The sequence below is a fragment of the Lissotriton helveticus genome, chromosome 2_1, assembly GCF_964261635.1.
Source record: "Lissotriton helveticus chromosome 2_1, aLisHel1.1, whole genome shotgun sequence".
Lineage (NCBI taxonomy): Eukaryota > Metazoa > Chordata > Amphibia > Caudata > Salamandridae > Lissotriton > Lissotriton helveticus.
Window position 1 is genome coordinate 147,796,718 of NC_136059.1, and position 19,401 is coordinate 147,816,118.

The window sequence follows — 19,401 nt, forward strand, 5'->3', positions numbered from 1 at the left end:
CGTGGGGCCACAATCACAGTGGATCAATACGGGATCTTGGGGCCACAATCACAGTGGATCAGTGGGGGATCTTGGGACCACCATTGCAGTGGATCAGTAGGGGTTCTTGGGTTCACCATTCCACAGAGGCTTCACTAGCAGCACTGGGGTGTCCACTTACGGGTACAAACCCTGAAGGTAAACACAGGGCTCGTCATACCCAACCCACAATGGGTCCATGTGTTTGAGTCTTTTCACTGTTCCACCCTACGCTAACTAACATTCAGCTCCCCGCACCTCTGACTTACACTATCCGTGGAGAGTCTAGTTGGGGAGCTCTTCCTGGTTAGCGTGCTGACACTGCAGTTGGGGGAGCTCATCCTGGTAAGTGGGCAGACAGAAGTGATGGGAGCTCTTCCAGATGTGTGAGCTGACACCAGTGAGGGGAGCTCTTCCAGGTAAATGTGCTGACACCAGTGAGGGGTGCTCTCCCAGGTGAGTGTGCTGACACCAGTGAGGGGTGCTCTTCCAGGCAAGGGTGCTGACATCAGTGAGGGGAGCTCTTCCTGGTAAGCGTGCTGATACTGCAGTCAGGGGAGCTCTACCAGGTAAGCGTGCTGTCACTTCGAAGTAAGCAGCCAGACATTGCAGTAAGGGGAACTTGGTACGCGTGCATGCAGTGAGGGGAGCTCTTCTAGGGAAGCGTGCATGCAGTGAGGGGAGCTCTTCTAGGGAAGCGTGCATGCAGTAAGTGGAGCTCTTCTAGGGAAGCGTGCATGCAGTAAGGGGAGCTATTCTTTGTAAGCATATCGATACTGCAGTGAAGGGGGCTCTTTGAGGTAAGCATGTCCACACTGTAGTGAGGGGAGCTCCTCTTGCGAAGAATGCGGACCCTGCTGTATGGGGAGCTATTCCAGGCAAGCATGCGGACACTGTAGTGAGGGGAGCACTTCCAGGTAAGCATGCTGACCCTGCAGTGAGGGGAGCTCTTCTTGGTAAGCATACTGACACTGCAGTGAGGGGAGCTCTTCCTAGTAAGCGTGCCAACACTGCAGTGAGAGGAGCCCATCCAGGTAAGCGTGCTGACACTGCAGTGAGGGGAGCTCTTCCAGGTGAGAGTGCCGATACTGCAGTGAGAGGAGCTCTTCTGGGTAAGTGTGCAGACACCAGTGAGGGGAGCTCTTCCAGGTAAGCATGCTGACACTGTAGTAAGTGGAGCTCTTCGAAGAAAGCATGCTCACATCACACTGTAGTGAGGGGAGCTCTTCTTGGTAAGCATACTGACACTGTAGTGAGGGGAGCTCTTGTTGGTAAGCATACTGACACTGCAGTGAGGGGAGCTCTTCCTAGTAAGCGTGCCAATACTACAGTGAGAGGAGCTCTTCCAGGTAAGCAGGCTGATACTGCAGTACGGGGAGCTCCTCCAGGCAAGCATGCTGATACTGTGGTGAGGGGAGCTCTTCCTAGTAAGCGTGTATGCTGTGATGGGAGCTCTTCTTGGTAATGATGCTTAACAGGAAAAGCATCCTGGTAAGCGTGCTGACACTACAGTGAGCGGAGCTCTTCCAGTTAAGCATGCGGACACTGTAGTGAAAGGAGCTCCAGGTAAGCATGCATGCAGTGAGGTAAGCTCTTCTTGGTAAGCATGCTGACACTGCAGTGAGGGAAGCTCTTCTTAGTAAGTGTGACCACATTGCAGTGAAGGGAGTTCTTCCTGGTAAGAGGGACCACATGCAGAGAGGGAAGATGTTCCAGGTAAGCATGCTGACACTGCAGTGAGGGGATATATTCAAGGTAACTGAGCGGACATTGCAGTGAGAGCTCTTCCTGGTAAGCATGCAGACACTGCAGTGAGGGGGGCTCTTCCTGGTAAGTGTGCAGACACTGCAGTGAGGGGGCTCTTCCTGGTAAGCGTGCAGACACTGCAGTGAGAGGGAGCTTTCCTGGGAAGCATGCAGACACTGTAGTGAGAGAGATATTCCAGGTAAGAGTGCTAACACTGTAGTGAGGGGAGATATTACAGTAAGAGTGCTGACACTGCAGTGAGCAGAGCTCTTCCTGGTAAGCATGCAAACACTCCAGTGAGGGGAGATCTTCCAGGTAAGCATGCTGATACTACAGTATGGGTAGCTCTTTCTGGTAGGCGTGCTGACACTGCAGTGAGATGAGCTCCTCCAGGTAGGCATGTTGACACTGCAGTGAGGGGCGTTCTGTCATGTAAGCATGTTGACACTGCAGTGAGGGGAGCTCTTCCACATAAGTATGCTGACACTGCAGTGAAGGGAGCTCTTCCTGGTAAGCATACTGATACTGCAGTGAGGGTAGCTCTTCCTGGTAAGCAGGCAGGCACTGTAGTGAGTGGAGCTCTTCCTGGTAAGTGTGCTGACAGCAGTGAGGGGAAACTCTTTCAAGTAAGCACGCTGACAATGCAGTGAGGGGAGCTCTTCCTGCTAAGCATATTGGCACTGCAGTGAGGGTAGCGCTTTCAGGTAAGCGTGATGACACTGCAGTGAGGGGAGCTCTTCTTGGTAAGAATGTGGACACTGTACACTATAGTGAGGGGAGCTCTTCCTGGTAAGTGTGCTGACACTGTACACTGTAGTGAGGGGAGCTCTTCCTGGTAAGTGTGCTGACACTGTAGTGACGGGAGCTCTTCTGGGTAAGCATACTGATACTGCAGTGAGGGTAGCTCTTCCTGGTAAGTGTGCTGACACTGCAGTGAGGGGAGCTCTTCCTAGTAAGCATACTGATACTGCAGTGAGGGTAGCTCTTCCTGGTAAGCAGGCAGACACTGCAGTGAGGAGAGCTCTTCCTAGTAAGCAGGCAGACACTGCAGTGAGGAGAACTCTTCCTGGTAAGCGTGCTGACACTGCAGTGAAGGGAGATCTTTCTGGTAAGCATGCTGGAAGTGCAGTGAGGGTAGCTCTTCCTGGTAAGCAGGCAGACACTGCAGTGAGGAGAGCTCTTCCTGGTAAGCAGGCTGACACTGTACACTGCCGTGAGGGGAGCTCTTCCTGGTAAGCATGCTGACACTGTACACTGTAGTGAAGGAGCTCTTCCTGGTACGCAGGCTCACACTGCAGTGAGGGGAGCTCTTCCTGGTAAGCATGCGGACACTGTACACTGCAGTGAGGGGGGCTCTTCCTGGTACGCAGGCTCACACTGCAGTGAGGGGAGCTCTTCCTGGTAAGCAGGCTGGCAGTGCAGTGAGAGGGGTGGTTGTGTGCTAAGGGGATCATGGTAAAGAACGATGAATGTATGCAAGTGATGGAAAGGTGGTATGCTGGGTACACTTGAGACCCAGGATGCAGTGGCTGCAGGCTGTCATATTTAAATTTGGAGAAAGCCACTGAAATTACCTTTACATATCCGTGTCATTTCTGGGGACTTTACAGCAGCAAAAGACCATCCAGGGACAGAAAAGGGTGAGTACTGAAAAGATGTACGCTGTTTGTGGAGATGGTGATGTAAGAAGGACGCGTCCCTACCTTGGAGGTGAGATCCCGGTGGAAGACACCCTTGGAGTGCAGGTACCGTAAACCCTTCGCAATGTCCAGTGCCAGGTTGATGCGTACAGACCAAGAGAGCGGCTCTGGGCTGTCTAGAAGCTGCTCCAGGTTCCCTCCGTTGATGTACTGTGAAAACAAGCATGAACAGTGAGCTGAAGTCTGGCAAGCAATGGTCAGAGCTCTGAAATTAGGCATCAAGTGTCAGCTAATTGCTATAGAGTGCTCGGCATTATTGATAACTCTGAAAACAAGCCTAGAGTGTGAGCTGGAGGCTGGTTAGCAATATTAATGGCTCTGAAATTAAACATCAAGTGCAAGCTAGATGCTAGAGAGTGGACAACCATTTTTAGAACTCTGAAAACAAGCATGGACCATGAGCTGCATGCTGGTCTGGAAAGTTCAGAGCTCTGAAATCAAGTAAAAACTAAATGCTAGCGTGAGGGCAGCCATGTTTATAACTGAAAACAGGCATGGAGTCTGAGCTGCAGGCTGGCCAGCAATGATCAGAGCTCTAAAATTATGCATCAAACAGTGAGCTAGATTCTAGAGCATGAGCAGCCAGATTTATAATTCTGAAAACAAGCAAAACGGGTGAGCTAGAGAATGGCCATCTGTGTCTTCAAAGCCGACAACAAGCATAAGGATGTGCTAGACACTTGCCAACCATGTTTACAACTAGGAGAACAAGCTTAGAGGGTGAGACAGGTCAGCATTGTTACAACAATGAAAAGAAGGATCTAGCATGATCTAGACCCTGGCTAGTCATTTTCATAGCTATGAAAAGTTGCATTGAGCGCTAGCTAGATCCTGACTAGTCATGTTCATATCTAAGAAAAGCAGCATCAGGTGTGAGCTATACCCTGGTTAGTCATGTTCATAACTATGAAAAGCTGTGTCGAGAGCGAGCTAGACACTGCTTAGTCATGTTCATAACTAAGAAAAGCAGCATTGAGCATGAGCAAGACCCTGGCTAGTCCTGTTCATTACTGTGAATAGCAGCATCGAGTACAAGCTAGACATTGGTTATGTCATGTCCTTTAGGCTAGTCCCGTCATGTATATATCCCATTTTACACACATTGTCCCATCCACATGACAATAACAATTCTGAACCGATGACCTTTTACCTAGTAGCTTGCTCCTGTCTCTTCCACACCAGGCTCTTAATATTCTATTATAAACCCTGTACCTGAAGTACATAAACATGTCCTCAGGCACGGAATAATTGTTCTGTATATGGGTCACCACTTTTTTTAATCGATGGCCAACAGCCCGCTGTGCATGATCGCATTTGTTTGGAAAAACACTATGATTGGTTTCAAAATATTTATGATGGTTTTCAAAACATATTGATTCTAGCAGAAACCCTGGAGTGACCACTCTAGTTTAACCTTTTCCATGCGTCGGACAGCCCCCAGCCGTCCGACGTCACAGTGGGCATGTGCAGAGGACGGCCAGTGGCCGTCCGATCTGCGCACGCGTCAGATTCAGCCGCACCCCGGCGGAATGTCCGCCACGGCAAAGCTGATATAAGACCCTGATTTCCTCCTGCAAATCAGAGGAGAATTCCTTCCAAGCGGACACAGGGTCCTGCATGCCGAATCTTAGACAAGCAGTGGTCGGACATCCCTTGTGGGGTGTCATCTTTGAAGCAGAGACGGGGTCTTTCATTCCCAACCATCAGGTGAAGGGGGATGGTTCACCCCTAGGGGTTTCTTGGCTACATATACATGCTACAGATACAGATCTAGGCTAGGTACATTTCGGCAAATTACTTAGGGCGTACATTTTAGGAATATGCAAGTGCTACTGTTTTTATCTGAACTGCTTCGGTTCAGCTTATTAGCATTATGGTAGAAATGTAACTACTGTTTACTATATTGGTACTTGCAATCTCTTTAATTTGCTTCTGTCTCCTAATGGTCACAGCAAAGAAGTTTTACACAAGACTGACGCTGGACCAATAAATACTTATTGAAACGCCCTAATCGCCATTTCTGAGAATAAGCAAGCACGAGTGACTGAGTGAAAAGTACTGTATTGTTTTCCACGATCCTGGAGGAATCAGGGTTATGTTCAGTGGTTGCCAGAAACTACCTATACCACTGTAAGATACGGGGGGTTGGTAGTGGCACTGTAGAGCTAGCTGGTCTAACGGCGGACATATCCTGTGGGGGTGTCCGGAAGCGGTTGGGACACCAAACCTTTAGTTTAGGTCATCCAAAACACGCAGGTCCTAGGGATTCCTAGGAACTACACAACAGTTAGTCATGTTCATAACTATGTAAAGCAGCATCGAGAGTGAGCTGGACCCTTGCTAGTCTTGTCATAACTATGAAAAGCCGCATCGAGCGCGAGCTAGACACAGGTTAGTCACGTTCACAACTATGAAAAGCTGCATTGAGCAAGAGCTAGATATTGGCTAGTCATGTTGGAGGAGTGTGGCTCAATGGTTAGAGCGGCAGACCCTGATGCAGAGTTCTGGCCCGGGACCAGGGTTCAATTCCCGCCTCGGCGGGTCTTGGGCTCAATTTCCTCGGACCTGACAATTCTCGCCTCGGTGCCTATTCTAATCATGGGCCCCACGCTGCAACTCTGGGCAATAGCTTGCTTAACCTCCACACCGGCCCCAACAGCGCTAGGATGCCTGGCTTCACCCTGGGGGTGCCCAGGAGTGGACACTTCACAGGGAAAGCCAGGAAGGGTTCCACAGCGGTATGAGTAATAGCGCCAGGAAACCGCTTGGTGGCAGTGCGCTCTACAAATACCTTGACATTTACATTTGACATTTACATTTACATGTTCATAACTATGAAAAGCAGCATCAAGCACAAGCTAGACCATGGCTAGTCATGTTCATAACAATGAAATGCAGCATCAAGTGAGAGCTAGACTCTTGCTAGTCCTGATCATAACTATGAAATATGTTATAAGGTCTTTCCTCCTCTTCCTTCTTTCCACCCTGTCTTCCTTTCTGGTTCAGCCTGGGAACACTTAGAATGTTCATTGAGGTCTTAGAATGTGCTGTGACTGATGTGTGACAGTTGACTCCTGGCTGAGCGGAGGGATACAGCTCCTGGTGGGCTTTCATACCATCTACATCTTGGCCTACCTTCTACCCTGTATGACCTACCCACCACCTATGTACCTCAATCTGAATAAATTTACTTCATGGATTAACCACCTGGACTCCTGAGAGGTATTCACTTTGCAACAAAAAGCTGCATAGAGCGCGAGCTAGACACTGGTTAGTCATGTTCAGAAATATGAAAAGCTACGTCAAGCGTGAGACGGACTATGGCTAATCATGTTTACAACTATGAAAAGAAGCATCTACTGCGAACTAGACATTGGTTAGTCACGTACATAACTATAAAAAACAGCATTGAGTGTGAGCTAGACCCGGGCTAGTCTTGTTCATAACTATGAAAATCAGAATAGGGAGTGAGCTAGACAATGGCTAGTCAAGTTCATAACTAGGACAATCAGCATCGAGCGTGAGCTGGACCATTGCTAGTTCTGTTCATAACTATGAAAAGCAGCATAGATTCTAGACTCTCGCTAATCCTGTTCATAACTATGAAAAGCAGCATCAAATGCGAGTTGGACCCTGGCTAGTCATGTTCATAACTATGAAAAGCTGCATCGAGCGGGAGCTAGACCCTGGCTAGTCATGTTCATAACTATTAAAAGCAGCATCGAGTGCAAGCTGGACCCTGGCTATTTATTATTATTTATTTATTTAACTTGTTAAGCGCTACAGCTACCCAACAGGGTTTTCCGGCGCTGATAGAAAAAGTAGTGCAGAGGGACATGATGACTAGAGTGAGACAGGCCATGGCTTACTGGCCAAACAGCCAGGTTTTCAAGGATCTACGAAAAGTGACAAAATTGGATTCAGTACGGATTGCCAAAGGGAGTGAATTCCAGTACTTGGGACCTAGATATGAGAACGATCTACCTCCCATTCTAGTTAGCCGGACTTTAGGCACATTAAAAAGGCCTTGGGAAGAGGATCTAAGGTTACGGGTAGGTAGATAGATATGCACCAGATTTTTAAGGTAATTCGGGGCAGATCCAAATTTAATCCTATGCATGAAGCAGAGCGTTTTAAATTTTATTCTGCTCTCAACTTTCAACCAATGCAGAGCTTTCAAATATCCGGTCATGCGTTCTCTTCTATGGCATTTGCGTAGAAGACGGGCCGCAGCATATTGTACCCGCTGAAGTTGGTTCAGAACAGCTTGGGTTGTCCCAAGGTAGAGAACGTTGCCATAGTCAAGCCTTGAGGTGATTAAGGCATTGACTACGGACTTCTTGGTATCTTCCGGGAGCATCCAAATAATCTTGCGCAGCCATCTCAAGACAGTAAAACATGTGGCTGTAAGTTTACTGACTTGAGGCTGCATCGTGAGTCCTTTGTCAATGATGATGCCAAGATTGCGAGCTTGGACACATGGGGTGGGAAGAGGGCCCATGATGGAGGGCCAGTGGGAGCTATTCCAGAGATCAGGACTGGGACCAAGGATAAGCACCTCGGTTTTTTCCCCGTTACGTTTTAGCAAATGAGCCTGCATCCAGGTTGCAATCCTAGCAAGGCCTGATTTCAGAGGTGAAGGTGAAGCTTTATCCGCACTGGTCAATGAGAAGATTATTTGGGAGTCGTCGGCGTAGCTGAACATGGTTAAGCCTTCGTCCTCCGCTATACGAGCAAGAGGAGCCACGTATAGGTTGAAAAGCAAAGGGCTAAGCACTGAGCCCTGTGGGACACCATGGGGAGAGCGATGGACGCCACAGGTGCCAATATTGGACTTTATTTGAAAAGACCGCTCGCTAAGAAAAGAACTAATCCATGCTAAGGCAGTTCCCCTTATGCCCACTTCAGAGAGGGAGTCCAGTAAAATACTGTGGGAGATGGTATCAAATGCTGCACTGAGATCAAGCAATATCAGTGCAGCAGAGAAACCCCTATCAACCAGGCTCCTCAGATGTTCTACGACCCCCAAAAGGGTGGTCTCAGTAGAGTAGCCTGGTCTGAAACCCGACTGAGAGGGATGAAAGATGTTATTAGTCTCCAAGTAGTGGGCCAGGTGGATGTGAATATGCTTTTCTAGGAGTTTGGAGAAAGCAGGTAGCAGGGAGATTGGGCGGAAGTTACCCAAAACTTTTGGGTCAGCCGATGTTTTTTTTAGCAGTGGTGTGACCTTAGCATGTTTCCATGCAGTAGGAACAATGGCGGAGCCCAAGGATTGGTTTAAAATTCTGCAGATTACGGATATGTGCCTAGTATCAAGTTTTTTCAGGATTGATACAGGCAAAGGATCTGCAGGGGAACCTGATTTTAATTTCTCAATACTATCCTGAAGATTTTGGGTTGTGATCTCTGGCCACTCATTAAGGGGGAGATTAGTCAATTGCCCTTGAGTATGAAGAGAATGAAGATGGTAAGTGGAGGACTTATAGTCAGTTTCACCTAGTTGTTCAAAAATGTCCTTATGGATACTTTCAATTTTATTTGTGAAATACTGAGCTAGCTCTTCACATTGCACATTATTCAAGGAAGGGGGACCAGCAGGGGTTTTGGATCCTGCCAGTTCTTTCACTATGTTGAACAAAGTCCTGGATTTATTGGAAGCCGTTGTGACAGTATGGCTAATATAGGCTGCACGAGTAGCAGTGCACTCCCTGTGATATTGTTTGAGTTCTTTTTTATAAGTTTCTCCTGAAAGCTGAGAATAGTCCTTTCTCCAGAGATGTTCAAGACGTTTACATTTGGACTTAGCCTTCTTCAGTATCTCATTGAACCATGGTGCCGGGATATTATGAGGTTTGATTTTCTTGCTAGTAATTGGCAGACAGACATCAATGGCTCCCCTGAGCCATTTGTCCGTAGAGGCGGCTAAAGCCTCCATGTTACTTTCTTCCTTCATCAGATCTTCCGGGATAGAGTCCAATGCTGTGTTCAGTTGGATCAGATCAAGTTTCTTCCAGTTCCTGTGACCGTGGAAGGATGATAGATAGGTCGGGGAGTGGGCTTTCCCACAAGGGATATAGAAGTAGGTTAAAAAGTGGTCCGACCATTGGAGGGGCAGAGCCGGAAGACAATTGATCTGGGAAAGATTGCCAAGTCATGTTCATAACCAGCATTGAGTGCGAACTGGACCCTGGCTAGTCATGTTCATAACCAGCATTGAGTGCGAACTGGACCCTGGCTAGTCATGTTCATAACCAGCATTGAGTGCGAACTGGACCCTGGCTAGTCATGTTCATAACCAGCATTGAGTGCGAACTGGACCCTGGCTAGTCATGTTCATAACCAGCATTGAGTGCGAACTGGACCCTGGCTAGTCATGTTCATAACCAGCATTGAGTGCGAGCTGGACCCTAGACAGTCATGTACAAAGACAAGGCAGATTGTTATATAAGTGACAGGCTGCTCTTCAGTTCTGGGTCTGCCTAGCTGTACAGATGTCTGCTGGACTTGCTGTTTACAACATACAGAGAGTGGTCCTAGATCAGCACTTCAGCTATTGCTTTGAGACAGTCTCAGTACCTTCCAGGATCAGCCGCAGCACATACATGACTCGCTACATGCTACTGGCTGTTTAGCTTTTCACTCCACCTCCAACTAGTTCCACTGGAAAGCACGAGGGACGTAAAAGTACACTCGAACTTCCCACTTCTTCACATTCACTTATTTAGCGCACACACACCAGGTGCTGGACAAACCTAGCAACCATGGTCCGCGCACCAAGCTCCTGCATCCGGGCCCTGGCCGAAATACATATCCAGCAAGGCCCACAGCTCTGGCAAAGCCAACAGGTCTGGGTGAGATGTCAAAATAAAACACAGTAGAATAAAGGAGGCTAAAGCTTCCGAGCAAAGGCAGAGACTAAAAGACCTTACAAGCAGGAGGTGGGGACCCATGACAAATGCAGGGCCTTCTGTGACCCCGAACCTCGAAGAGCCATCTCACCTCTGTCAGCGCGTGCAGCTGCCCCTGGTGGACGCAGACCCCCATGAACCTGCAAAGACAAAACGAAACGTGTGGACACCTGTGCTAGAACCCATCATCTGTCCGCTCACCCCAGCCACAGTCACAGCAGTGATGCTCAAAGTACGGTCCCTGGTGAGCAGCAGCACTGGGCTGGTGTTTAACTCACTGAACACTAACATGCAGAAAGGTCTTAAATAAATAGAACAACATTTCATCACACATTAACAGAAGTAAAAGAAAAGAAGCAAATAGAGTGCTTTGCGCGACTTAAGCTTAGAGACACGTACATTTTAAAAGTCCTCTTGCAACAAACATGTAAATATAATATAGGTGCTACACATTTTTAAAAAGTGCATTTCATTAACAAACATCTCAAACATCAACTTGGAAACATTCATGCCCCCGACTCCGACTACAACGTCATGGGGAACAAAGAGACAAGTTGTCCCGTGGACCCCTCGGGGCACCTGGGTTGTTGTTATAGATGACAACATTAGTTTTTCCTAAATCAAACACCAGAGAAGGGTGTGTACAGCACACATCCCCAACGCGTGTATTTCCAGGCGCTCTCATGTGAGAATGAAGAAAAATAAAAGAACTACCTGTGACCACATAGTTTGGTCAAGAGGGGAAGCCAGAACTGATTACAGATTTTGTGATTACACATTATGCAATGTATCCACTGAGAAGACTACCGTAAGGTGGCATAGCGACTCGAATAAAGCGTAACACAGTATTGTCAAATCGATGACTCTTTTGGTGCCAGAGGTTTCAATTGTAGGGCAGGATGCAATGAAACGCTCAAAATAACTCCAGGACGCAGAGTCCACACCATGCACATGCATTGCCCCCTCATGTCCACCTTACAACCCCCAAGATGGCATCAACGCAGGAGTCGCCGCTCCCTGCTGGCACCGATGCAGGTGTCGCAACTCCCTGCTGGCACCGATACAGGTGTGGCCACTCCCTGCTGGCACCGATGCAGGTGTGGCCACTCCCTGCTGGCACCGATGCAGGTGTGGCCACTCCCTGCTGGCACCGATGCAGGTGTGGCCACTCCCTGCTGGCACCGATGCTGGTGTGGCCGCAACCTGCTGGCACCGATGCAGGTGTGGCCACTCCCTGCTGGCACCGATGCAGGTGTGGCCACTCCCTGCTGGCACCGATGCAGGTGTGGCCACTCCCTGCTGGCACCGATGCAGGTGTGGCCACTCCCTGCTGGCACCGATGCAGGTGTGGCCACTCCCTGCTGGCACCGATGCAGGTGTGGCCACTCCCTGCTGGCACCGATGCAGGTGTGGCCACTCTCTGCTGGCACCGATGCAGGTGTGGCCACTCCCTGCTGGCACCAATGCAGGTGTGGCCACACCCTGCTGGCACCAATGCATTGGTGCCAGCAGGGTGTGGCCACACCTGCATTGGTGTCAGCAGGGTGTGGTCACACCTGCATTGGTGTCAGCAGGGTGTGGTCACACCTGCATTGGTGCCTGCAGGGTGCGGCCACACCTGCATTGGTGCCAGCAGTGTGTGGCTACACCTGCATTGGTGCCAGCAGGGTGTTTGATTGGTTCAGATGCTCCGTCCATCACCACCCCCTTTTGTACGGATTATAATTAGGGCTTCCTGTTTTCCGTTTTTAGTGATTTTTACAGATAAATACAGACAGAAAAAAATTATTTTTGTGTCTGTATTTATTTTAAAATGTGGATATAAACGGACATTGGGTTCTTTTAAGTAATTCTAATGCCTGTCTGGCATGACTGCCAAGCCAATAACTCTGTGGGTTGATAGGAAAGGGGGTTAAAAAAGAAAGGGATTTTAGTAAAGAGGGTTTAACAGCAAGGCAGATACTGAAATTTGCATATTTTCATAAAAGTGCATTGATTTACCTTCAGCGGGTGCTCACAGCACTGAAACCTGGCAGGCATTTAAGCATGAGTGCATTTTTATCAGTTGAATAAATAAGGAAATATACTAATGTTAGCTTCATTTTTTTACAAAGACCAAAATAAATACAGATATATACAGATAAAATTAGGAAAAAAGAAATATGGATAAATACAGACAGAAATGCCCCAAAAATAAATACCATAAAACCAGGAGCCGTAATTATAATGTAAATAACACAGCCATCCCCCTGGGGCACTGGGCTAGGGCTTCCTGAGTCCAGTAAACTGTTTGCCCTGCTGATGTGCTAGAAGGCCGTGCAGGCAGGCAGATTTTAAAGTAATTAACACTGCTCTCCCCAGAACTGAGGGTCCATGATGGTCTACAGTTTCCGCACAATGCTGCTTTTCAGGTGGTAAAAACCACCATTTCTTGTTTTGCAGTTTTATAAAACGCGAACTCGACCAGAGGGTATTGGATGAAGTGCTTTACATGAGCACCAGTTCCATCACACAAGTTGCCATCAACTGAAGTGAAGTGATTTTCCCAGAATTCCAGGGTGTTGAGCGACGCTGGAAGGACGGCAGAGATGTCCAGTACATCGACCGTTCTTGTGTTCTGTAACAGCGTCTTGAGATGCTCGGGTCCAGGGACAGAACTCTTCCCCTCACTCGTGAAACACCCAATGGGTGGCGTGTTCTGCTGCGAACCGTCTAATAGTGAACGCATTTGATCATTAAGACCCAAGCAACCCGCGGAGCAGTGTGAACAAGCGCAGAACTCAATACTTTCATCACGACACACTAAAGTTTAGTGTGTCAGCACTTGCCGTAATGATCCGGCGCACTGCACCACGGACAACGGGAGGGAGGGGGGTGGGGGGGAGAAGGCACAGACACCGGGAGGGGGGACAAGAAGGCATGGACAGCGGAAGTGCGGAGGGGGTGAGGAGGCACAGACCACAGGAGGGGGGTAGTAGAGAAGGCAGTAGGTGAACCTCATTAAGGAAAATAGTGCTAACAGTGTACATAACACGTACTGTGTAACACTCGAAGTGAAGGGGCCAGTAGGCATGGGAGGGTACAAATGTCATGTTTGTAATAAGGAGGGACTAACAAGCCTCATAATCAATCAGAAGACAGCATTTACGAAGGACAAACACAAGCCAATGAAAAATATAGGTGGGGGAGTGGGCGAGGAATCCCTCATGTGCTGAACTACAGCAGATCTTCACCAGAGCAGCACAGCTCGACCTAAAAACACACTATTAGTCCTGTCAGCCCTAGGGTGGTCTTTCCCTATTTTTTCGCCCTTGCCTCATTTTTCCCACCTTTTTGTTGGCCCTTGCGTCTCTGGGCACCTTTTTATGGCTAATCCATGTTAGGGTGCAGGTGCTCTCTACTCCAAACATGGCTGCCACTGGCCCCTGCTACTGCAGCATGGTCTTTTAGTTTAGCACCCTAGTTGCCAGGGGCTGGCTGGATCCCCATACATTGTTGCAATGCCAGCCTGCCATCCCCTGTCCATAGGTAGAGTGGGGAAGCTCCTGGAACCTTCCAGAAGAAAGGCGGAGCTGATTTTTGCCGCCTTAGAGAGTAGTCACCTGACCTGGGCATACTTAAGCAAGGGAGGGAACTTTTTTTAGTCAGTTGGGGAATCACTGACCTGGGGAACCCACGCAGGAGATTTAGGCGGGAGGGCCTAGTCAGAAACTTATGCCACTGGGAGTGCAGGATTGAGGTGCTGCCTCTTAAGTTGAGTGAGGTATCCTAGACAAGCCCCCTGATCTGGCCCAGCGTTAGGGAACCCTAGGGTCCATCTGCAGTGACCTGAGGAAATGTATCCAGCCTCCAACTCAAGCCCCCCCCCTTTTTCTTCAAGAAACCAACTCATAAGGGCACAGAACCATCCAAGCGCCGAAAAGACTACTTGCCTTTAATCAGAGACTGCTGGGGGATCAACCAGGTACTGGACTTGTACTGCTCTGCGCACTCCCTGCCTCCATCTGGGCCTATTTTGCCCTGCCTGTCTCCCCCTGACTAACTTGCTCTGCCTTACATCCTGCCTGCCTACTTGCTGCATGATTTGAAAGCGCTGTAATTTGTCCCCTTTCCAAGCGCTGGGTCAAAGACTGCCTGAATTCAGAAGCTCTCCCCCGCTGCGCCCCACCAGAAGCGCTGAGAGCCCCCTCAGGCGCGATCCTCGTCAAGCGCTGTGAGCCCTTCTAGCGCCTACCTGCCGCGCCTCGTGAAGCGCCAAGATTGACCTTCGGCGGCCCCCGTGTGCCAGGAGAGGGCCGCCGGAATTCTCCTCAGGCCTCAAGTGTCCCGCCTTCCGGCCCCGGCGCTTTGTTGTGGCCCGCGCCAGCATTGTGCCCCCCTCGGCGGCCCCCGGATACCAGGAGAGGGCCGCCGCTCGTTGCGCACTAGGCCTGAGGCCAGGCTACCCACATCACGTGAGCGGGAGCGCCGCCGCGTCATCGGCCGCGCCCCCGCCCAAGCTGCGCAGCCATTGGCTGCTACCGCCTAGCCCTTCTAGCAAGGCCCGGCACCAGAGGAAAGCTGCGACTCGTCGAGGAGGAGGCCGTGAAGCAGGAGAGCCCCCTCCGATTTGCCCCCAAGCTAAATTCACTCGTTCCCGGCGCCGGTGCCCCGCATCTGCTCCCTGCACTGCACCGGGCCGAGTGAGGCCCCGGAAGGGCCGTAGCCACTCTGCCTGCCCCCGAAGCCATCGCAAGGGCCCGTGAGGGCCGAACATAACAGGTAACCCCAGGGGAGGAGGGCGGAAGGCCGGCCAAGGCCCCGAGTTCGCCCCTCCCACGGGGAGGACTGAGAGAGGGCCCTGTTGGCCCCAAGGAGCCTCTAATGACTGGAAGGCCGTGGTTAAACTTAAACACTCCTCAGTACCGACTAACTGTGCATGCCTGAAGACAGGCTCATTCTGAATTAACTGGTCATGCCTGCTAATTAAATTGTGAATCATTGCCCTGTACTGAATTTATTGCAGGGGCGGGCTTCAATGAATCCTGATGCGGTTGTGTTATGATACTGCTTGATTTACTCCATTGATATTTCGATGACATGATTACTGGTTTTGAATTGTTGATATTTACAAGAGGGAATGTTCGTAACTGCTTCTTGAAATGTTAGCCCATGGTTTATGAAAGTACCCCCTTAGCCTGCTGAAGAGTATAATGCGACAGGCTGTGTTATTTGATGTTTTGCTCACCTGATGAGAATGCCTAATGTACCGCTTTACTGAAACACCTTAATAAGTTGCTAATGAAATGCTAATGCCCGAATTGCTTTGATACTCTGACACCTCTATCACCTTTCATTCATTCTTCTCCTTCAGCCCAGCCGCTTCTCAGCCGATATCCGGCGGCGGTGGGCGCCATCTTGAGTGTGGCAGGTGGGGAAAGTGCTCAAGTCGGGCCGTCCTTCCCGCCCTCTTGGTGTACTTAACTGAGCCCATTCGCAGCGCTCGGTGCCTTTCAGAAGCTCTCCCTGGTGAGGGGAACTGGGGCTGCGAGCTGCAGAGGAATTTTACTAATGTGACATTTAGAATTGTGTTCTTAAGAATAGCGCATCTGGAGCGTTTTTAATAATTTTAAAAATCGCCTTACTTTATCTTTGGGGGATGTCAGTATAAGGGGAATTGAACTGCTAGGTACTCTGACACCTCTATCACCTTTCATTCATTCTTCTCCTTCAGCCCAGCCGCTTCTCAGCCGATATCCGGCAGCGGTGGGCGCCATCTTGAGTGTGGCAGGTGGGGACAGTGCTCAAGTCGGGCCGTCCTTCCCGCCCTCTTACCTTCCTATAAAATGTGCAAGGCGGCCAGACGGCGCAGCGGGCGGGCGCAGCGGGATCGCCGGATGCGCGCCGAAGCCGCGCCTAAGCCAAGCCCGTCTGCGCCCGTCCGCGCCAAGACCGCGCCAGGCGCAGGGCATGCCGGCCAAATCGCTCCTATGATCAGGTATGACCCTTCTGAACTATGTTCCTTGCGTCACGTTATGGGAGCCCACCACTGTAAGGGCTGCCTTCTCAGCAACCTACTCTGGGGCCCTTTCTCGTGTCGTCTCTGTAGGTGGCCGTCCCTGGGTGTCACCACCGGAGCACCTAAATCCCCCCCCCGATCTAAGCAAAAACTGGATACTTTTAAGGGAGGGCTCATTAATGCTAGGTCTCTAGCATGCCACGGTCAAGACATCCATGACCTCATACAATCCCATGATTTAGATGCCCTTTTTATTACAGAAACCTGGCTGAATAATTCATCGAATCCCGATCTTGCAATCGCCCTACCCCCAGACTTTACTATCTTCAGGCGTGATAGACCCATTGGGCGGGGAGGGGGGGTAGCCTTTGCTATCAAGAAATCCTTCACGTGCCATACCTTCGACCTAGGCCACCTTAAGGACTGCGAGGGCATCGGCTTTACTATCAAAATTAATGCTTCCACCTCCTTCTCAGGGGGACTTATCTACCGCCCACCTGGAAATGCCACCCCTTTTCTGGACTCCCTCGACGATGCACTTGGATCACTCCTGACACATTATTCCACCTTCACCCTTCTAGGCGATCTGAACCTGCACCTGGAATCAGGCACAGACCCGCATACCATCAGCTTCCAACAATCTCTTAGTATTTTTGGTCTCTCCCAACTTGTTACTTCCCCGACACATAGGGCTGGACATACGTTAGACGGCATTTGTTCCAATCTGACAACTATGACCCCCCGATTTCGCAAATATGGACCGATCACTGCCTTATCCCCATTGCCATTAAGGTAAACCCCTCCATGCCACCGAGAGCCAAGCGCCTCCTCCCTCCTCTTTCGACTAATTGGAAGAAGGTGGCCGAACGTATCAAGTCAGACTTCCAGCTTTTGGCCCTGCCCCCCACTCTAGTTGGGGATGTAGTGTCCGACTCTCGTAACTTCGACACCTGGATTGACAAAATTGTCTCAGACAACTCCAGTCCGAACCGCCGCCAGTCAGTCCGCCGTAAACAAAAAAAGCCCAATGCCCCCTGGTATACCCAGTCCCTCACTGATAGCCACCTCCAATGTAGGATCCTAGAAAGGACATGGAGAAAAACCTACGATGAAGCCTCCAGGCTACTCTACATCCTACAGAGGAAACTTTATCTCTCTAGTATTAAAGCGGCCAAAAAGGAGTATTTTACCAAAGCCATAGAGGAAGCCCAGCAGAAACAGCAAATGATCTTCTCCATAGTTAAGTCCTTCACTCATCCCAAAGCCCTCCTACCTGAAATTCCTCCATCCCAAACCCTATGCAACCAAATTGACGATTTCTTTATAGATAAAATTGCCAACATTCAGAAAGATTTCCCTCGACCCCTTACTACCACCCATGACGCCGTTACAACTCCCTCCATCCTTGGCAGTTTCCCACCAGTTTCCCTTCAACAAACTCATAAGGCCATCAGGGCCTGCAAATCGGGAGCCCCCACGGACTCATGTCCCCCTAGCATTCTTCATCACCTCACTGAGGTTGTAAATCCCACGATTAACGCTATTATTAACGAATCCCTTGAATCAGGCATCGTTCCCGATGACTGGAAAAAGGCTATAGTAAAGCCTTTAATGAAGAAGCAAAACAAATCCCCCACTGACCTCACTAACATGCGCCCAATCTCTCTACTACCTGCGCTCGGCAAAATCACGGAGCAGCTAGTATATGGCGAGTTAAAAACCTTTGTAGAGAATAATCATCTTCTGCACCCCCAACAATCAGGATTCCGTCCCGGCCACTCCACTGAAACCGCCTTGATTGAACTATCTGACTCCATCAAGTTCTTGCAGGATGAGGGAAGACAGGCTGTACTCATTCTGCTTGACCTAACAGCAGCGTTTGACACCATCTCGCATGTCATTCTTATCAACAGAATGCGCGAGATTGGTGTGACAGATACTGTACTGACATGGATTACATCTTTCCTTTCCAATAGATCCCAAACGGTTTCATTAGGTCCCTACTCCTCCAGAGAAAGACCAATTACATCAGGAGTCCCCCAGGGGTCTATACTTAGCCCTCTTTTTTTTAACATTTATATGACCCCCCTCCGTGAACTGATAGAATCCCACGGAATCCTCGTTACATCATATGCTGATGACACTCAGCTTGTCGTTACCATCGATAAAAAATGCACGGATGCAGTCTTTAGATTTAAGAACTGTCTCTCCGAGGTCTTTCTGTGGTTGAATAGTAACCACCTCAGATGTAACAGTGCCAAGACTGAGATCATACCCCTAGGGAAAGACTTGTCCTTTTCCCCAAAAGATTGGTGGCCAAAAAACTCAGAAGCCCCTCCTAGTGCTGTCTCCTCGGCACGCAATCTCGGCATCCAATTTGACGCATCCATCAGCTTTGATGACCATGTTCGCATCACTGCTGGGAGCTGTTTTAGTCTTATTAGAACACTGAAGAAATTCTTCGACTTCCTCCCCATCTCAGCCAGAAAACCGGTCGTGGTTGCCTTAGTCCTCTCCCGACTCGATTATTGCAACGGACTAATGGCAGGAGTGAAGAAGTCCACCTTGAGGAAACTGCAAAGTGTTCAGCATGCGGCTGCTAGACTCGTTCTTAAACTCCCCAGAAGGTCCTCAGCAGCCCTCAACACCCTCCACTGGCTACCTCTTCACAAAAGAATCTTGTTTAAACTCCTATTCACTGTATTTAAAGCCACTAGAAAAACTGGTCCCTTGTATTTTACCAAGCGCTTTATGTACTACAATCCTACGCGCTGCCTGAGATCCTCAGGAACCCACCTTGTCGTTATTCCAAGATTCAAGTTAAAAACGCGTGGGGGGAAGACTTTTTCCTTCTTAGCATCTAGAGCCTGGAACAACCTTCCCGTTAACCTCAGGCTAGCCCCCACTGAGAGCCACTTCAGGAAACTCTTGAAAACCTGGGTATTCCAGCAATCCGACTCCTCAGTCTTCGCAGCCATCTGACCTGTCCATCACTATGTTTCTTTTCCTGCACGCTCAGCGCCAAGATGCT

General features: G+C 49.5%; 1 protein-coding gene across 1 annotated transcript in view; it reads right to left on the minus strand.

Moving 5' to 3' along the window:
- Window positions 1-19,401, minus strand: part of TESK1 (testis associated actin remodelling kinase 1) — a 493,128-nt gene that overhangs the window by 123,734 nt on the left and 349,993 nt on the right. The window contains exons 3-4 of the mRNA XM_078674640.1: window positions 10,464-10,512; window positions 3,468-3,614 (exon numbers count right to left, since the gene is read on the minus strand). Of these exons, the coding sequence (XP_078530766.1) occupies window positions 3,468-3,614; window positions 10,464-10,512 (196 nt within the window). The remainder of the gene's footprint in view (window positions 1-3,467; window positions 3,615-10,463; window positions 10,513-19,401) is intronic.